Source organism: Echinops telfairi, unplaced genomic scaffold (assembly GCF_000313985.2).
Source record: "Echinops telfairi isolate 266 unplaced genomic scaffold, ASM31398v2 ScPeMD7_9;HRSCAF=40, whole genome shotgun sequence".
NCBI classification, from domain to species: domain Eukaryota; kingdom Metazoa; phylum Chordata; class Mammalia; order Afrosoricida; family Tenrecidae; genus Echinops; species Echinops telfairi.
The window spans coordinates 12,820,657-12,839,324 of NW_022103906.1; the positions used below are offsets into that span (position 1 = coordinate 12,820,657).

At 53.3% G+C, this 18,668-nt stretch overlaps 1 protein-coding gene across 1 annotated transcript in view; it reads left to right on the forward strand.

Annotated features, from left to right (window-relative positions):
* The window catches only part of FAM167A (family with sequence similarity 167 member A), a 54,938-nt gene that overhangs the window by 21,184 nt on the left and 15,086 nt on the right, over window positions 1-18,668 (forward strand). Inside the window, exon 2 of the mRNA XM_004707639.2 lies at window positions 4,348-5,208. Within this exon, the coding sequence (XP_004707696.1) occupies window positions 4,828-5,208 (381 nt within the window). The 5' untranslated portion in view covers window positions 4,348-4,827. The remainder of the gene's footprint in view (window positions 1-4,347; window positions 5,209-18,668) is intronic.

Sequence of the window (18,668 nt, forward strand, 5' to 3'; positions counted from 1 at the left end):
ACAGTTTGCCAAGAGCTCCCACACACAGACTCCGTCTGATCCTTACAGTGGGGAGCCTGTGTGCTTTTGCAGGAAGGGGAAAGTGAGTGGGGCGGGGGGATAGGGTCCCCTGTGCACAGCACGTCCCGGGCACTGCCTGCCGGGGTCCTTCCCTCAGCCTCAGCCCATGGGTAACACCCCACCACCCTGGCCGAGCCTTAGTGATGCAGGGCTGGGTCTGCGTTATGAAATGCATGAACAGGGGCGGAAGTCATGTACAAAGCAGCTTAAAAACAAACAACAACCAAAAAAACCCCAATCTTTTTTCCCCTCCTTTCTAGTGCAGACTGCTTATCATGGCCTGGGGAAATTGTAATTTTTAGATCTGGAAGTCTGGAGGAGCCAGGGTGAGCTGACAGTCTCAGTTGGCTTCCGGGGAAGGACGCAAGGGTGCTGAGTGAGGCACCGAGCACCAAGCGGCTCAGGAACTGAAAGACGACTGCTGTGTGGAATGGAAGGGGGTTGTTTGGGGATTCCGCTCTAATCTAGACTCGTGGTGGCCGTCATAGTAAAGTCTCATAAAGTGTAACTTTTCTGACGGGTGACCCATATGGGCTCACTCATAACAACAACAAGGGTGAGGATGGTGCGGGGCGGCCAGGTCCCCGTGAGTCCAAACCGACGGAGCGGCACTGACAATCATGCACAACAGCGGCTGTATATAGGCAGCAGGCTTCCCGGTTGTTGCGGTGTGTTGTCGAGTTGATTCTGATTCATAGCAACCGTATAAAATGGAGTACTACCCACTTGAGTTTCCTAGGCTGTAATCGTTAAGGGAACTACCAGATTTTTTCCTCCTGTTGAGCCCCTGGGCAGGTTCGAACTGCTGACCTTTTGATTAGCAGCTGAGTTAACTGCTACAACAAATGCCATAAAACTCACTTTTTTTGCCATAAAACTCACTCCCACTGAGTCCGTTCAGATTCTTAGCAACCCTACAGGACAGAAGAGAACGTCCCCTTTGGGTTCCCAAGACTGGAAATGTCTCCAGGAGTAGAGAGGCTCATCTTTTGCCCATGGAGTGACTGATGCCTTCAAACCACTGACCTTGTGGTTAACAACTCCGTGCATAGCTCACTACACCACCAAGGCGCCTTCCATCTTGCCATCTCTCTGCCATCTAGTTGATGCTGACTCATAGTGACCCTACAGGACAGGGTCGAACTGCCCCTGTGAGTTTCCAAGATGGTGTCTCTATGAGAGCAGAAAGCCTCACCTTTCTCTCACGGAGCAGGCTGGTGGTTTCGAATTGCTGACCTTGCAGTTAGCAGCCCAGCTCATAAGCACTCCGCCATCAGGGCTCCTTTGCCATAGTCCCCCCTCCCGGGCACCAGTGCAAATTATGTAGTAAGTCCTGATTATCCCACTTTTCAGAACCAGCAGCGGAAGCCCCGAGTGGAGATTACACAACCATCCCAGGGTCGCAGCAGAGACGGGAGGACTAGGGTTGAGAGCCTGGCTGCCAGTGTCTGGCCCTGAGACTTTGCAGCAGCAGCACCCAGCATCAGGCTCCTCTGTGGGTAAGCCCCACTGCTGGAGCCCATCTCTGACCAGGGCTGGGTGAGCCACTTAACTTCCGCCCACCTTAGTTTACTCGTTTGTGAAGTAGGTGAGCCTGCCTCTTTCACGGGGCTGCCCAGAGGGACAGGTAAGACCACCTGCACACAGGCTCATTCCATAAAACTTGGCACATCACAGGACCCCAGTAAGTTGAGTCACAGCTCACTGGCACTCCTGTTATGCCCCCAAATCATTCCTGGTACCTCAAATGAATCAGTAACGGTGGTGCACCTGGCAGCACCTAGGAAGAATGGCCTGGCGAACCCTCACTGACTGATGCTAGCCGAGAAAACCTGTGAAGTTCAGTCCCGTAATGTGGAGGTTTATTCAGAACAGTGCATGGCAGCTGGCACCAATGATGACTAAAATAAACTCCTTTTACCTGGCCCAGCCACGTTAAGTCACAGCACCAGCACCACCGGTTCTGACCAGCCACAGCCCTTCCTCCCTGCCCCAATGCCAGGGTGCTTTGGGGAACAGGGAGGGGGCACCCACCCATCTTCCCACCCTTCTTATCAGCTCTCAGAATGACTGGGAGAAGGCATTGTGCATCTCATTTCTCATCGGTTTGTCTGAAATTGGATCCTCACTGAAATCATGGGAGCTCCCCTGTTGGTGGGAAAGACAGAGGGCCCCCTCTCCCACTGCCAACACATTCAAATCAGAGTCTGGCACCACAGCAAACAGGCAGCTGGTGCCAGCGGCAGGGCCCCAGAAAGCTGCCCCGCCGTAAGTTGTTCGATCAGGAGCAGTTCTGAAGAGGTCGGTGTGACCGGAAGGAGAGACACAGAGAGTGCTCGCCATGTTTACAAACCCCAGGTCTGCTGATCTCTAGAGAGCCCTGGTGATGGGTACCATCGTTCCTGTTTTATAGATGAGGAAACTGAGGCTTGGCAAGCCTGAAAGAACCCAAAGCTACATCATCTGATCCCAAGTCTAGTCTTCCTCTCCAGAGACCAGCGGCTTTCAACCCTGGCTGTCCGCTAGAATCACTTAAAACCGTGTGGGCAGCTTTCAGCCATGCTGACCCTGCGGCCTACCCCTCCATCTGTTGACTCAGAGCCTGGGGGCATGGAGCCTGGGCATCCAAGGGCATTGAAAACTCCCCAGGGCATTCTCCAGAGCCGCAGAGAGGAGAACTGGGTTCCTCTACAGGAGGACTATGGCCCACACTGCTATCACTCCCGGTGGGGGTTTCTGCCTCACCCCCGGCACTCCCAGAGCAGGAGGCAGACGCTAGGGAACCCGCCGGTGTATCTAGCCCAGGCTGGAGAGAATCCCACCACCACCCTGAGGGCCTGGCTTGCTTCTTGGATTTGCCACCTCCTCCTCCCATCACCCATCCAAGCCACCATCTCCACTGGTTTCTTTTTGATCCTGCCCGGGATTTTTCCTTTTTTCCAGACATACACAAGTCAACAAACATCGCCTTTCCCTCCTTTTTCACACGCAGAGGCATGCTCTCTGGACTGCTGACCACCTTGCGCTTTTCGTTTAAACTCTGCCTTGGACATCACGCACATCCTTACTCACTGCCATCGAGTCGACGCTGACTCTTAGCGACCCCTTGAGTTTCCGGTATTTTAATGGTTTGTGGGAACAGAAAGCCTGTCTTTGTTCCTAGAGTGGTTTTGAACTGCCGCCCTTGCGGATCGCAGCCCAGCACATAACCACAATGCCACCAGAGTTCCTGGATCTTGGACATTGGTCCCTAACAATCCATTCTCTTTATAGCTGCATTTTGTCAGTACAGAGGTTTAAAAACTGACTCTGAAAGTCAAGAGCTGCTTCCCCCGGCCGGCGTGGGTCAGACGCCCTCGAATGCGCTGTGAACACATCTCCACGTGCGTGGCCTTCTATGGATGCAGAGACAGGAAAGGGAGAGGGCATGGGGCTGGGTTGGGCCGATCCAGGTCGCATTCTAACTATATTAGGTGATGTATCTTCCTGGGGCGCTGACGGTACGGGGCAGGAATTTCAGTGTATACCTTCTTGCCAGAGGTGGGGGGGCCAAATCCGATCACTCCACTTGCCAGCGGACGGCTGCTGTGTGGGCATTTTAGGAAACAGTGAGCACCATGTTTCTGGAACGTAGTGAGTCACGAGCCTCATTCAGTTTAGCAATCAAACCGCCCGCTGCCAGCTCCTTCCCTTCATCCTGAAGCTCGCCTAGCTTCCTCCTCAGAAGAGGTGAGGTAAGGTGTCAGAGGGAGAAACTGGAGCCCGTGTGGGGTGCAGGGAGCCCTGAATATAGTGGGGGCTGAGCCTGGGGGTTGTGGCAGGTGATGGGGGACCCCAGGTCAGCAGGGGCTGCCCAGGCTGGACATCTGTGCCCTCAGAATCTGAGACCTGGCTTGGCCCCCTGCTGCCAGATGCCTCATCATCCCACCCTGAGACTGGGCTCCCCATGCAAAGTGGGGATTAAAGAGAGGGAACTCTAGGCTTGCTGTGAGGGTTAATGAGATGATGGGGCTGACATTATTTTGTAAGTGGTCAAATAGGAGGCAGGTGTTAAGTTATTCTGAACTCCTTGAGGTTGGCAAGTGAGGCTGATCAAATGGAGGCTCTCACTCCCAGTCCTGAGCCAGGAATTTGGAGCCCTGGGTCCTACCACTGCCCCTGACCCTCCTCGTCTCCCCTCCTCTGAACTGCACCTGGAATGGCTTGCGGCCCAGGAGCTCCAGTGGGAGGACAGGCCCTGTGGGTGGTGAGGACTTAGTACTGACATTGTTCTCATCCTTCCTCCAGGGACAGGGATGCAGCCAGTCTAACACCAGCCAGCTGCGCCTTGCCACCTGCCCTCCTCTGTGGGGAGGGAGCTCCGGGGGCTGCTTCCGGGGCCAGCCTCTGATCTGCCTACAGCTCAAGCACTGAGAGATCCTCTTGGCAAAGTCTCCCCCCAAAGATGCCTGCTAACGCATGTCTGTTCCTGCCTCTGTGAGAAGTCTGGAAGCCGCAGGACTCCAGGAAGTCTACAACCCGGAACCTGCGCAAGGCCACCATACAGGCATTCTCTGGGACGCAGGCTACAGTTGCTCTCCGGGTCTGGGAGCTGCCTACCCTTTGCGACCCACTCACATCCTAGCAATGCCTTTAGGGGCCTTGGCCCCAGCTGGGTGAAGCCACTCCGAAGCAAGAGAGGACGGATCCTACCTTACCTCCCACCAGGAGTTCCACCCTGCCACAGACCGACCGCATCCGCTGCCTGGCCATCGGGCAGAAGGCAGAATGTCTGTGCCCCAAATCCAAATAGAAGAAGTGGCTGGGGAGGAAGGGCCAGCAGGAACAGACGTGCCTGCGGATGACCACCTCCGCAGCCTGAAGGCCCTCACGGAGAAACTGAGGCTGGAGACGCGCCGGCCCTCCTATCTGGAGTGGCAGGCCAAGCTGGAGGAGCAGACGTGGACCTTCCCTAGGCCAGCTGCCCAGCAGGAGGCCAGCCCAGAGCAGCCACAATGTGGGGAGGAGTCCTCCCTCCCCCCGAGGGAGCCCAGGCCACAGCCTCCCCCCGATGGGCGAGCTGGCCAAGGCCAGGGGCCCCTTGCCACCAGCAAGCTGAATGGCTTTGAAAGTATCGACGCAGCGATAGCCTGGCTCAGGAGAGAACTGGTGAGTGACTGTCTGCCCTGCCCAGAGTCACTGGAAAAGGCACTGTCTCTCCATTTCCTCTCTCCCTCTCCCCCATTCCACCTTTGCCTATCAGTAGTCTTCATGGTAAGAGGCCTGGTGGCCCAGGGGTTATGCATGTGGCTGCCTGCCGACAGAGGGTGGTCTGCGTGAGCCCGCCAGCCGCTGCCCGGGAGAAGGGGGCGGCAGTCTGCTTCAGAGAAACCTCACGGGGCAGTTCTCCTCTGCTGTCAGCCCCCTGGGGGCTGTACTCACCTCGGCTGCCATAGATTTGGTCTGCTTTTCAGAAACTTGAGAGTAGATGAAGGCTGACTACATATCATGTGGTTACCTGGCGTCCTTAATTACAGATACTATATATCCAAGCCAAACCAAACTCACTCCCATGGAGCCGACTCTAGGACAGGGTAGACCTGCCCCTGTGAGTTTCCGAGACTGTCCCTCTGTATGGGAGTAGAAAACCTCATCTTTCTCCTGCAGATGCTATTTCAGAAGGCCAATTCGTCCTTGAGAACTAGCACCGATGTTCTGAAGGTGTCGCCAGCCTCCCAGCATGGGGGCCCACAGTCTGGTGCAGTGGTTACACGGAGGTCTGCTAACCTCCAGGTCAGCGATTCGAAACCACCAGCTACTTCCCGTGGAGACAGGCAGGACTTTGGACTCCCGTAAAGTAGTACAGTCTCGGGACCCCCGGGCGCTTCTCCCCTATCCTAGAAGGTTGCCATGATTCCACATGGACTCGATGGCAGGGAGTTGGAGGTTTGTTTTGGGGACTTGAATGTAATTGCCTCTCTTCTCTCTGAAACCTGCTCACCGTGCAGCTGCCCAGAGCTGATGGCTGGTGGCAGTGACCAGTCCCCAAATGTTCAGTGGCCGAAGTGCCTGCACCGACGCTGCACAGGTGGGCCCTTGCAGGGGGCTCTTGTCTGGGGAGGGCGTTGAGACTCCAGTGGGAGTAGCTCTTGTGTAGGAGCTGTGAAGAAGGAGCTGCACAGAGCAAGGTGTGAATGATCATGGCGGGTGGGGGATGCAGACTCTCTGCTAACAAGGCGCCATCTGGACCTCACCTGGAGGCTGAGGGGGAGTCTGCCTAGAAGTCAGGGCTGGGGCGGGCAGCTCAGCCTCTTACTGCCCACGGACCCAGAAGATGCCCATCATTCCCCCCACCCCACCCCCACCAGCCATGGTTCTCAGCCTCAGAAGGAGTGGGCCGGCTAAGTCTCCCTTACACACACTCAGCAGGGGCAGGGGGCGGTGTCACTGTCCAGGGCAGAATGGTTTCTCCCACAGGCCAGGCAAGGCACAAACCCCTCCCCACCCCTAGCTCTCCAGCCGCGCCCTGCACACGCCCTCACCTCGTGACCAAGTGACACTGGTGGAGTCTGGTCACTCTGGCCAGAGGTGAGCCCAGCTGCCTTGCAGGGCTGGTCGTAACTCTGGTCAGTTGTGGCAGATGCCGACTTGGTTTGCGTGGCAGAATCTTGGAAAATAAAGTCTCTGGGGGGGGGGGAGAATGGGGGGGTCTAGTGAGGGGGCTGACCTTCCTCCGAAGCTTCTCTAATACAGCCTCCTCAGGGACGCAGGTGTCTGACTAATTAGAACCCTGTTTTGCATTTCATCCTCGATGCTGAGAATGCTTCTCAAAGACACATTCCATTCTGTCCATCTCTAGAAGGTAGTGTGTGTGTGTGTGTGTGTGTGTGTGTGTGTGTGTGTGTGTGTGTGTGTGATTTGTGCCATTGGCTCTCACAGTGGGCAGGTATGGATGAGGGTCTCTGGTGGGGCTCTGAGAATGCTGCCCATACTAGGTACTCACGGAGCAAGGCAATAGGGACAGGCAGTGGCCTGAGGCAAATGGCCATGATTTGTTTTCTTAAAACGTTGTTGTTGTGTTGGTGTGTTGCGTCCTGGACTCACCGTTCTGACTTGCAGTGTCCCTGTGTGCTATGACACGTGCACATCCCCTTCCTGCAACCCTGATGCCGAGGCTCTTCGTAAAAGTGGATGAATGAGAGGCCTCCCCATTCATCAAGGGTTTTCTTTGTTGGCTTGGGACTCATTTGAGGTTTTACTGCTCCAGGAAGCAGCGATAAAAGTACCTGGCACTGGTTCAGCACGGTTCTGGTGGATTAGAATTCTGGGGGCCTAACTTTGGATCTGGGACAAGGATGGGGATGAGAGAGGATGGCTTCTCTGAGGGAAAGCCTGGAAGACCCCTGGAACTCAACTTCGTCACCACTTAGAGCCAGCCAGCCAACCAACAAGTTGCCATCAAATTCACCCCAACTCTCGGGGACCCCAAGTCTGTCAGAGTGAAACTCTGCTCCCTGGGGTTTTCACTGGTGGCATTTTCAGAAGGTGGTCACCAGGCCTGTCTTCCCAGATGCCTCTGGGCGGACTCCAATTTCTGCCTTTCAGTTAGCAGCGGACAAGTTCATTGTCCTCTACAAGGACTCCTCATGTAGAGCAGTGCCTCTCGATCTTGCCTGCACAGCCGAGGGCCCTGGGAACACAGAGGATCTCGAAGCCCATACTGTGCCCCAGATCAGTGACATGAGTCCCAGGGGGCTGGGGGTGGGTGGTGGCAGGCCTGAGGCAGCAAGAGTTCTCAAAAGCACCCCCGGTATTGTGACGTCCAGCCGGGACGAGGACTGGCAGCTTTAACTCTTCATTCAGCATTTGTGCAGCATGAGGTGGCCCAGGGTGTGCAGAAAGGAGGGAGGGGCGGCAGGCTAAGTCAACGCTAGATAATGGATAGACTAATAGCCACAGGCAGTGAGAGGGGCATTAATTGTCGACTGTTTTGACTGCCAAGGGCAGGAAATATCAACATTATGTACAACAATTTGGATTACATAGCACTTCTGCCCAACTCCTCGACACTTCTTTGATGATGAGCGGCTGCTACTATGGGTGAGTCATCATAGAAATAATGATAATCGTGCCGTGTGTTACTAATTGTGCTTATGAGTGCCCGGTACTTCACACACATTGATGCTCTCTTCTAATTGTCATGTAATCTTCCTCTACACCACCACCACCCCACCAGCCCAGGGTGGGGAGGGGGGGTGTTACAGGAGAGGATACTGAGGCTCAGAGGAACAGAGCAAAATAAACGAGTGAACAGAAACGAGCGCACTGGCCCATCTAACCACACACCCACGCTTCCCTTCGCACTGTGAGCAGCCACCCAAAGTGAGACTTGCTGCTGCCTCCCCTGTACAGAGGCATGAGCGGAGGCGCGGACCCTCCGCTGACAGCCTACAGTTACGTAACTAGTAAGTGGCATAGCTGGCGCTCAGACTTCACCATCGAGAGCAGAGAGCTATGGAGCTGAAGAGATGCTCCCTTGGCCATGCTATTTGCGCAAGGCCAGGGTCTGATTTGTGCGACAGATTTGCTGCAGGGAAGAAAATCTATTAGAACATTAGAGTCCTCTCAGACTCTAATGTGCACACAGTCACCCAGGCATCTCCTTAACACGAAAATTCTGAATGAGGCGCTTGAACCACTAGTTCATTCCAAGCCCAGCCTCAGCTGAAAAGTTGCCTTCCACCCCAGATACATTGAGTCAGGATCTCTACTTTAATAGGCTCCTCCGGGGGTTCTTGTAGATTCGGCTAAAGGCAGACTCTGATTCTGAAACTATTAACTCTCAGCATGAGGTCAAACTAAAACAACCCCGTTTGAAGCCATATTCTGAACCAGTCCTTCTAGGACGGGGTCTACAATTCTGAATTTCCAATAAGCTCTGAAGTGATACTAGATTGCTGGTCCATGGACCACACATTGAGTATCAAGGTAATGAGAGGCAGGCCAGACCCAGACCATGGGGGACCGAAAAGGGGCCTCAGAGCAAAAGCCCTTTGGAAGAGTCCCCAAAACTTGAGCTTTGAGCCCTGTCTGGGTCATCGCTCCCCTGTGTCTGAAGCCTCTGTGAATGGACGCCCACACCCAGTGGTCCAGAGCCACCTCTCATTCAGAAGAGTGTCTGCCTCTCAGAGCAGATAGGAAACAGCCTTAGTTGGGGTTGGGCCGGCTGGCCGGCAGGCAGGCAGGCAGTTCTGCCTGGGGATTAAATAGTAACCAAAGGCAAGTCAGAAAATTCTTTTACTCAAAAACCAGATTAAAAAATTGTAACAACAAGCCCATTTCTCATGGTCTAAAGCATTAATGTCATTGTCTTTCTAATTCAACACCTGTGGCTTCCATGACATGATCTTTGAAAAAAAAAAAGATCTCTTAAAATGTGACAGTATCTTCAAAACAAAAACAAAACAAAAGAACCTCTTTTTAGATGCTGTGAGAAATGGTTTCAATTAGCCTTTGTTGTGTGTTAAGACCCAGGGTGACACAAATGTTCAAGTGCTAGACTACTAACCAGAAGATTGGCAGTTTGATGCTGCACAGGCACTGCGGTGTCAGTGTGGGAGGAAGGTGTGGTCTCCTTCCCGAAGGTCACACACAGCCGGCAAGCCCCATGGGGCAGGTCTGCTCTTCCTTACCAGAGCTGGCCACGCCTGGGACGGACTCTGCAGCTCTGGCTTTGGTTGGGTTTGTGAGCCTGGAGTCAGGCCTGCCACCACCAGGCAAAACTCCCTGCCCCTTTGTCAGGTCCACTTGGAAGACGCACCCAGTCTGTGGCTAAGGCAACAGACTGGAAATCTTAAGTTCCTTTCATCATTCGGCTGTTTCTCCACCGAATGCCAAACACCCAAATTGATAGAAGCTTTGACTGAACTTGGAGTTGTCTGGGGCCCAAAGGAAGGGGTGCGGGTGGGCGGGGAGGGCTGTTAGTCTATCTCAGAAGGAGTTAGTAAAACAAGGGAGGCTGGATAAGCAGGTCAGCCTGTCCAGAGAGTTAGGGAATGCTGGGTCTGGAGAGACCATCTAGTTCATGCCCTGTAAGATCAACTAAACAGCAGAGGAGTGACTATCTGAATCCAAAATTATCCGCCAAAGAAGGGAAATTGTCGCCTCCCTCAGGGAGGCACTCCCCCCTCTTTCAGCACAGAATGACAGTCACTCCTGACCCCTTCGTCTCCGTTATTTTGGACGTGCTGTCAGGAGCGACCAGTCCCTGGAGAAGGACATCGTGCTTGGTAAAGTGGAGGGACGGCAAAAAGCAGGAAGACTCTCAGTGACACGGATCGACACCGGGGCTGCAACAATGGGCTCAGACAAACCAACAATTGGGAGGATGGCACAGGACCGGGCAGTGTGGTTCTGTTGTCATAGGGTTGCTATGACTCAGAACCTACTTGATCCCTTACAGCGTGGTCCCTTCGGGACCTCTAAGTACAGAGGTTCGTCTTTGCAGGAAAGAGGGGAAACAGTGAATAAAGGGAGAGAGAGAGATGGGGGGCGGGGGAGACAGAGAGCAGACTAAAAAACAGTTCCTGGTAAGTTGGCCAACTTATGCCGGCTCCACATATGTCAGAGTAGAACTTTGCTCCATAGGAAGTCTAGAGGCTGGTATTTCAGAAGTAGATCCCCAGGCCTTTCTTCTGATGTGCCTCTGTGTAGACCCCCAGTACCGCCCATTCGTTATCAGCTGAGTGCATTCACTATTTAAACCACCCTGGGACCAAGGAGGAAGGCAGTGATCAGCAAGCCCTGTGGGCATCACTCCTTTGGCACCTCCCAGAAGACCAGCTCAGGGCCCAGAGAAGCGGCCATTGGACAGGTTACTTATTCCAGGCCAGTCAGGATGTCAGAGGGTCGTGGGTCCAGCTTTCCTCCTTTGAGATGGCCTGGCAAGGTGGCCAAGTGGTTTGGGTGGCTGGAGTAATGATTCACTGGGGGAGGCGGAGAGCAGAAAAGATGAGGCCCCTGATCTGTGGGCCTCTCCCCATCTCTGCTCTCCCACTGCATCTCGAATTCGGCAAACTCCCCTTGCCTGGGCTTTGGTCAGCCCGCCAGCTCCCAGGGACTGGGTCCCAGCATCACACAGCATAGCCAAATTGCCCTTCATGATGAATGCAAATTTGCCAATGAGATGGAGAAAGAAAGGGCACAAAAGACAAGTCTTTGGCTCTGTGGGTGTGATGCCAACTCCGAGGAAATTAAAGAGCAACATCCCAGCTTCCTAACTGGTTGTTTTGGTGGTGAGTCCCCCCAGCATCCACAGCTGTCTTTCTTGAGTCTCATGAAGTGTTTGATCCCGGGAGACATAGCTCCTAAAAGGTGTTTATGGTTGTTAGATAAAGGGGAAAGTTTTACAAATGGAGGACTGGCAGTAATCCCGCAGACAATAACTTGTCCCAAGCTTCACTCCTCCCCTTCTCCCCCCTCAGGGTGTTAGGGGCCCCTTTGATTGCAAGCTCCCTCCCTCCACCTAGTTAACCCTCTCTTGCCTCTGCTGCCTGTTTGGCAAGCAGAAGACACTGATTTGCTGGGACCCAGTCCTCGGAGGCTCTCCTCTGCTGACTGAGAGAGCACAGTGGCCAACAAATCTCATTGAGCAGCTCCTGAAGGAGACGGAGGGGCAGTGTGTGGATGGCAGTCATCTGGCCCTGGCCCGTGGGAGGAGCACCCCCTGGTCTCCAGAGGATTTCTACCCACAGCATCCTCCGAGGAGACCCGGAGCTGCTGTGATGCCCATTGTAAAGAGAAGGGCGAGGCTCAGAGCGAGTCTAGGCCTGAGAAGGGGGTGACTTGTCCAAGGTCATGCACAAGGATGTGGTTACCCCGCCACTTGGGCCCTCATTTCCTGCCCTGGGCACTCTTCCTTTGGTACTGGGCACTCCACACCAGACGTTCACTTCATTGGGGACCCTGACACCCCCCCCACCCCCCCCACCAAAGACTGCATTTCAAACGCTACTAGTTTCCAAATGGGCCGCGTGTTGAGGGTGATGGCGAGGTCTTAGCACTCCCTCGTCGCAGACACTGGGGCAGCCCTCCTTCCTGAGGACCTCAGTGACCCGCTCAGAGCCACGCAGGGAGAGCCTGGCTCACTGGGGCTGGATTCACAGGCAGGTTGCTAGCCCGGACGCTGATGCTTCGCAGTGTCACATGTGGCCTTCTTCCTGCTGGGCACCAGTTGCAGGAGGACGTCTCCTCTCTCAGTAATCTGGGAAGATGCTGACCCCTTTACACACATAAAAAAACAAAACCCCCAAACCCCAACCCCCAGCTTCCAACTCATGGTGATCTCACTAACGTGTGGCTGCGTGGGGCCGCCCCACAGGCTTTTCCTGGCTGGAGTCCTGCACAGAAGCTACCTCCATGCTGTTGCCCCTGGTGCCCGGGGTGGGTTCAGACCACCAGCCTTTCAGTGAATCACCAGGTTCAAACTGTCTGTGCCCCCAGGGACCTCCGGGCCCTTTCAAACTCACTGCTGTTGAGTTGATTCCAACTCGTAGCGACCCTGCAGGACAGGATAGAATAGGACGGCCCCGCGAGTGTCCAGGACCGGACCTCTTGCCGAAATAGCAACGATGCATACGCCTGAATGGAAATATTAGTTTGCACTTTCCGTTGGTTTCCGAATCTTCTATATGAGAATAGAGTCGAGTAGAGATGGAGGGAAGGTGATGTGAATTAAAAAAAAAAAAAAAAACCAAAAGAAAGAAAAAGACCAGGCTCCTCTCTGTCTTGCCAATGTAATGGGTACACCACATTCCTCAGCTCATAGTCTGCAGATAAAAAAGGCACAGAATCTCCCAGAATAAGATAAGAAAATTCGGGTCTGCAGTCCCAGAATTCTCTGCTCAGCACGAGAGCAGATAAAGTCCTCTCTCCGGGAGGACCAATGAGGGGGCTCCAAAAAGTTCGTGGAGAAATGGTATTAAAAGATAACTAGAATTTTTCCATGAATTTTTTGGTCTGAACTTACATATGACTTTGAGTTGAGGTCCCGCTGCTGCTTTCCCCTTCCTGGCTGACTTGCTGAGAGATGAGGGGCGGAGGGAAGGGGAGGCCAAAGCCCTCTCTAACCAGAATCCCGCACAGGGAAACCTAGGCTGTAGGAGAGAAGCTGGCGCAGTGGTCAAGCTCTCGGCTGCTAACTGAGGCTCTGTGGCTCAAACCTACCAGACGCTCTGCGGGTGAAAGATAGGGCAGCTTGCTTCCTGAAAGAGCCTGCGGAACTCTTCTGCTCTGTCACGATGCAGCCCAATCAACTCGGTGGCAAGAAGTTTTCAGAGACAGGCTGGATCTTCTAATCCAGTCTTCTGTTCACTCAACGCAATCCGCCCTGGGGTGGAGAGGGGTGGACGGGGTGCGGAGGTGGGCAGGGAAGGGGCTGGGGCAGAGGTGAAGGAGGCGGGATTCCTGCCTTTATGGACTCCCTTCCTTGATGAAGGAAGCAAGCACATAGACAGTGGAGTGATCTGTGCTAGAGAGACAATAACGTTATAAAATGTTTGGGTTTTTTTCGGGGGTGGGGGGGACTAAGGTCAATGTTAATGGAGTGGTCACCAGGCACTATGAACAAATGGTCCATGTGAAATATACAAATCGCTTACTTGGCCAGTCACTGAACCCAGTCTTCAAGAACTGGTTGACGGACGGCTCTTCCTTATTTCCCATGCAGCCTCTGGCACTCCCGTCAAGCCCACGCTGCAGGCGTAGAACTACCCCTTTGGGGTTCCGAGGCTGTAGATCGTTCAGCTTTTTATCGTGAATTAAGTGGGAGTTGCCAGATCAGATCATTTGTGTATTCCACAACTGTAACCATTCATCAACCTTCCCATTAGCTTGCCCCACACACCTCTGTTTTCCATTTCCCTTTTGTTGGCTATTATTTTGCCCTTCCCCAAGTTAACCCCTGTCGACCCTCTGTCCCATTGAGGGTATAAATCTTTATGGGAGCAGGCGGCTTCTTCTTTCTCCCATGAAAGAGCCAGTGGGTTTGAACGACTGGCCTTGCAGGTAGTAACCCAACACATTAACCCACGACATCACCTGGGCTCCTTCCCATTCATGTCCTTCCTATAATAATTAAGCCCCCACCCCTCTGGTGGGTACCATCCCAGCTATAAAAGCTACGCACTATATAGTACTAGGTATTAACCACTCAATTCGGCACCTGGGGCCTTTGTTCAAATACAAGCCCCCCCCCTCCCCACGGAAATTCTGATTTTGTAACTCTAGGGTTGTGCTCAGGAATTTAATGAGCGTTGGCAGGCGATTCTAATGCAACTGGCCATTAATTGGCAGCTGGGAGTCACAGGTGGAATGGAGAAAGCATACAATTAACCATTGGACCAGATTTTAAGCCAAGTTCTACCATCTCCTCCCTCTGTGACTTTAGGAATATCAAGCACCGTCACCCTTGGTTTTGTCATTGTGAAAGGGTGACCATACAGACCTATCTGACAGGATGAGGAGCCCTGCTGGTAGAGTGGTTATACATTGTGCTGCTGATCACAAGGTCAGCAGTTTGAAGCCAGCACTCCTGAGTGAGGAAAGGTGGACTTTCTACGCCTGTAAAGAGTTAGTCCCACAGGGTCACATGGAGTCAGCCTGGACCAGATGGCAGTGATTATTTGAGTGTGATCGGACAGGGTGCTGTAAAGGGGTAGTGGAGGCGGGGGGAGAAGTGGAGGGCAGAAACCACTCTGCAGGTACAAGTAGTCAGGTACCCTGCTATGTGGTACTAAATTATGTGTGTCACATCACTTAACACAGCAAGTCTTGGGCTGCAAGCCACATGGTTGATGGTTCAAAACCCCCAGCCCCTCCACCAGAGAAAGGTGAGGCTGTCTCCGCCTGTAAACGTTTACACACTATGTAGGGTCGCTGTGCATCAGAATCCACTCGCTGGCAGTGGGTTTTACTACTATCCTCATTTTACAGATGAGCAAGCTCAGGTGGAGTAAGTGGCCCAAGGTTACTTAGGAGATCAGGGATTTGAACCAAACCTGCCTGACTTTTGGAGCCCAGGTGGCTAATCACTGCTACTCAATGAATTGCTCCTGGAATCAAATAAGCTTGTGGCTACACTTGGTGTTTCACCAAGTTTTAGGCTCATTTGTCATACTTTCTCAACTCCTGGAGCTTTGGGAGTTAGTTCAAAGTTTACTCTCTTTTGCACTCTTTCCAAGAACTCACCTCTCTTGTGCTCATACAGGACTATTTTTTAATACAAAGGCTAGTTGTTCAGGTTCAAAGGGAGTTGTGTAAGTCCAGGTCTGTTGGTAATCTAGACAGACCCCCGTTGGATAAGGTGACCAGACATCCCACTTTTGGCAGGACAGTCCCAATTTTTAACAATTTGTCCCACGTCCCGCTGCATTTTTTTAAAAGTCCCAATTTTTGGAAAGAATGCACGACAAGCTAGGGTATACGGTTTTTGGCTGCCATGCGGCTATTTCGCCAGGATATGATTTTATCAATGGTGTCCCGCTTTACCAATGTTAAAATCTGGTCACCTTACCTTTGGAGGATGTGTTCTTGTTTAAGCTTCTAGCAATTGAGATTTCTGAACCCCATTCTTGAACAAAATGGCCAAGGAGCTGGACACTGATCAAAGCCAGACAGGGCCAGCGAACAGACAGAAGCCAGGGAGAGGGCAATAGAGGCCCAGTGAAGGCAGCTGAGTCCGTTGCAACATGGAGGCAGTTTCCACAAGTCTGCCCAAAGGGACTTGCCTTTTTGCAGGTGCCACTGCCCTCGACCGCCAAGCCAGCCAGAGCTGGATGCTGCGAGGAGGCGCCTGCAGACCCCTCTGCAAGCCTGGGGAGAGAGGGTCTCAGTCGGCAGGCCCATCAGGGAGGCCTCGAGTCTCCTGCATCCACCCTCCACAGCGCTCTGCCAGGGGGAGGCCCCCTTCACAAACAGGGGAGGCCTGGGGTGCACAAAGTTCCTCCTCTATCAAATAACATGAACTTAGATCAAGCATTGAAGCGGGGAGGGACTGGAAAGAATAATCACCCCTCATTTTTCAGATATGCCCAGAGAGGTCCTGCACTTGCTCAGACAGCTCAGCCTGCTCAGCCCCACGGTCTTCTCTGGGGTCGCCTCGGTGTCTGCTCACAGAGCTCACACTGCACTGAGCTCCCAGCATGGGCCTGCCTGCTCTGACAGGTCCCCTGTCCCTAGGATGGGGGAGGCTGGAACTGGGTCTGAAACTCTCCTGTTTGGAATTCTGAGTTCAACCCCAGTATCACAAGCTGCTCTGCCAGACCTCTGAAGCAGATGGAGCCCAAAATACCGGTTTGTAAAAGGACAGTTTCCCAGGGAATGGAGTGTGAAATTACGTGGGAGAACAAATTGGCCTCACACTTGCTTGGACAGAGGGGTAGCGGGTAGGTTTGCCTTCCCTCTCTGTGGGAGCACAGGCAGGAATTCATATATACCAACTGCAGGTGCATCCATGTAATTACTAACACAGGCCCAAAGTCCACAGATGCTCTGGTCTAACTAGTTCGTCCTCCTTGCTCTTGGTCAGTAGCTCATGTGATAGGTTGCTAAGTGGACCACAGGCATGTGAAACATCAGATGTGAAGCTCCCATTCAGTCAACACCCAAAGGCCCAACATTGGCCCTCTAGGGCTCTTCTGAGGGCTCCTGGGGGACCACAGGGCAGCTCAGCACCCTTTGATGGTATCTGACGGCACCTTGACAACACAGGGCACCAGACAAAAAAACCCAAACTCACTGCCACCGAGTCAGTGCTGACATAGTGACCACCTCTGTGAGTTTCCGAGACTGTAAGCCCCGTCTTTCTCTCTTGGAGCAGTTGGTGGCTCCAAACTGGCAACCATTCAGATTGCAGCCCAGCAAGTAACCACGACACCACCAGGTGAGCCCTTGATGAAACCCAAGTCTGCCCAAGGGATGATAATCCATTCTGGGACTGTGGCCTTCAGGTAGACGGTCAGAACACTGTGCAAGACGCTCCCTTCAGAGCAGGATTGGCGTCGGAGGAGACCTGGTGGTGCGTGCTGTGGGACAAGCCTTTGAGCTGCTCAATGCAAGGTCAATGGTTCCAACCCACCAGCTGCTGCCCAGGAGAGAGATGAGCAGACCTGCTTCAGTAAAGATGCATAGTCACGGGAACCAAGTGGAGCAGCTCCACTTTGTGCCTTAGGGTCACTATGCATCAGAACTGACAACAGTGAAGTGCTGTAGAGTAGTCAGTGTCTGACCTCTGTCCACAGACTTGCCCCGAGAGATATGACAATGGGGTCGCTGGGCTCTGTGGAAGATAAAGAGCCAGCCTTCCCTGCAGGCCTTGCTTGTGGGGCCGGCAGGCAAAGCTAGTCTATGGCCCCACCTCCAGCAATCTGTCAAGAGCACACAGTCCAGGGACTGCCTGTTTAGTTCAGAGGTGTGGCAGGAGAGTTGGAGAAGCCATAACCCCCTAGCCCCACAGTGGTAGGTCTAGCCTTCGTCATGACCTAGTGACAGGGCCCCCTTGACTGCGAGGTCCACCTACCTTCCACTTCAGATCCTGGCTTTTGCCCTCACAACTCTCTGATGCTGGGTAAGCCACAGGGAAGGAGAGACTGCTTCCCCACCTACCCCTGAGGGCCAGACCGGCAAAGGGAGATGAGGTCAGGTCAGATGTCCTTGGAGCACATGTTGGTGACTCACCTGCGTGAGGCACTCAGGGGAACAAAGAAGAGTCATCCGAGAGCCGTGATAGCTTGATGTTTAGCGTTGGGGTTCTGAGGACGGGGGATAGATAAAGCAGAACTGCTACTTCATGACCCTCCTGGGGTCATGTATGGAGACAGGTTTTACTTAATTCTCACCGAGTGAGTATTACTTGTTTTAACAGATGAGGGCAGTGCAGCTCAGAGGAGTTGAGTGATTTACCCAGAAATGCGCCCCTAGGGGCACAGAAAACAACTGTGAACCCACATCCTGGGCTCTGTTGTTCATTTCACCCTGCTTAGTCTTACAGGCTTGGTGGACAGCAGACGTTCCCAGAGGGCAGCCTGATGGGAGCGTCAGGAATGACAGCATAGGATTGTCCCCAGCTCTCAAAAATCAAGCCTAGACTCCAGGATGATAGTACTCATTTATCTGTCTACCTATCCAGTCACCCATCCATTCTTCTATCCATCCACCCTTCTATCCATTCTCCATCCCATCCATCCATCCATCCACCCATCTATTCATCCATCCTCCCATCCATTCATCCATCCGCCCATCCACCCGTCCATCCAGACAACCAGATAGCCAACCAGTCATCCACCCATCCACCTATCCCAGCCAACCGACAGCAAATGGCTTTTAAGCATCTGTGTCATGCACTGTAATAGACTAAGCAAGTGCCATCTTGGTCTCTGCTTGGGTGTTTTACCCCCAGTGAGGGAAACACCAGGACACAACAAGCACAGTTAGCGCAGACTATGGCAGGAGCTACCCAGCCTGCAAGGGTATGGGAAGGCCAAGGTTGAGCTGGGCCCCAGAGGGCAATGGGGAGGATGGGTTCCAGAAGAGGAAGCAGCAGCCTAGTGAGGCTACAACAAGCCCAGAATGTG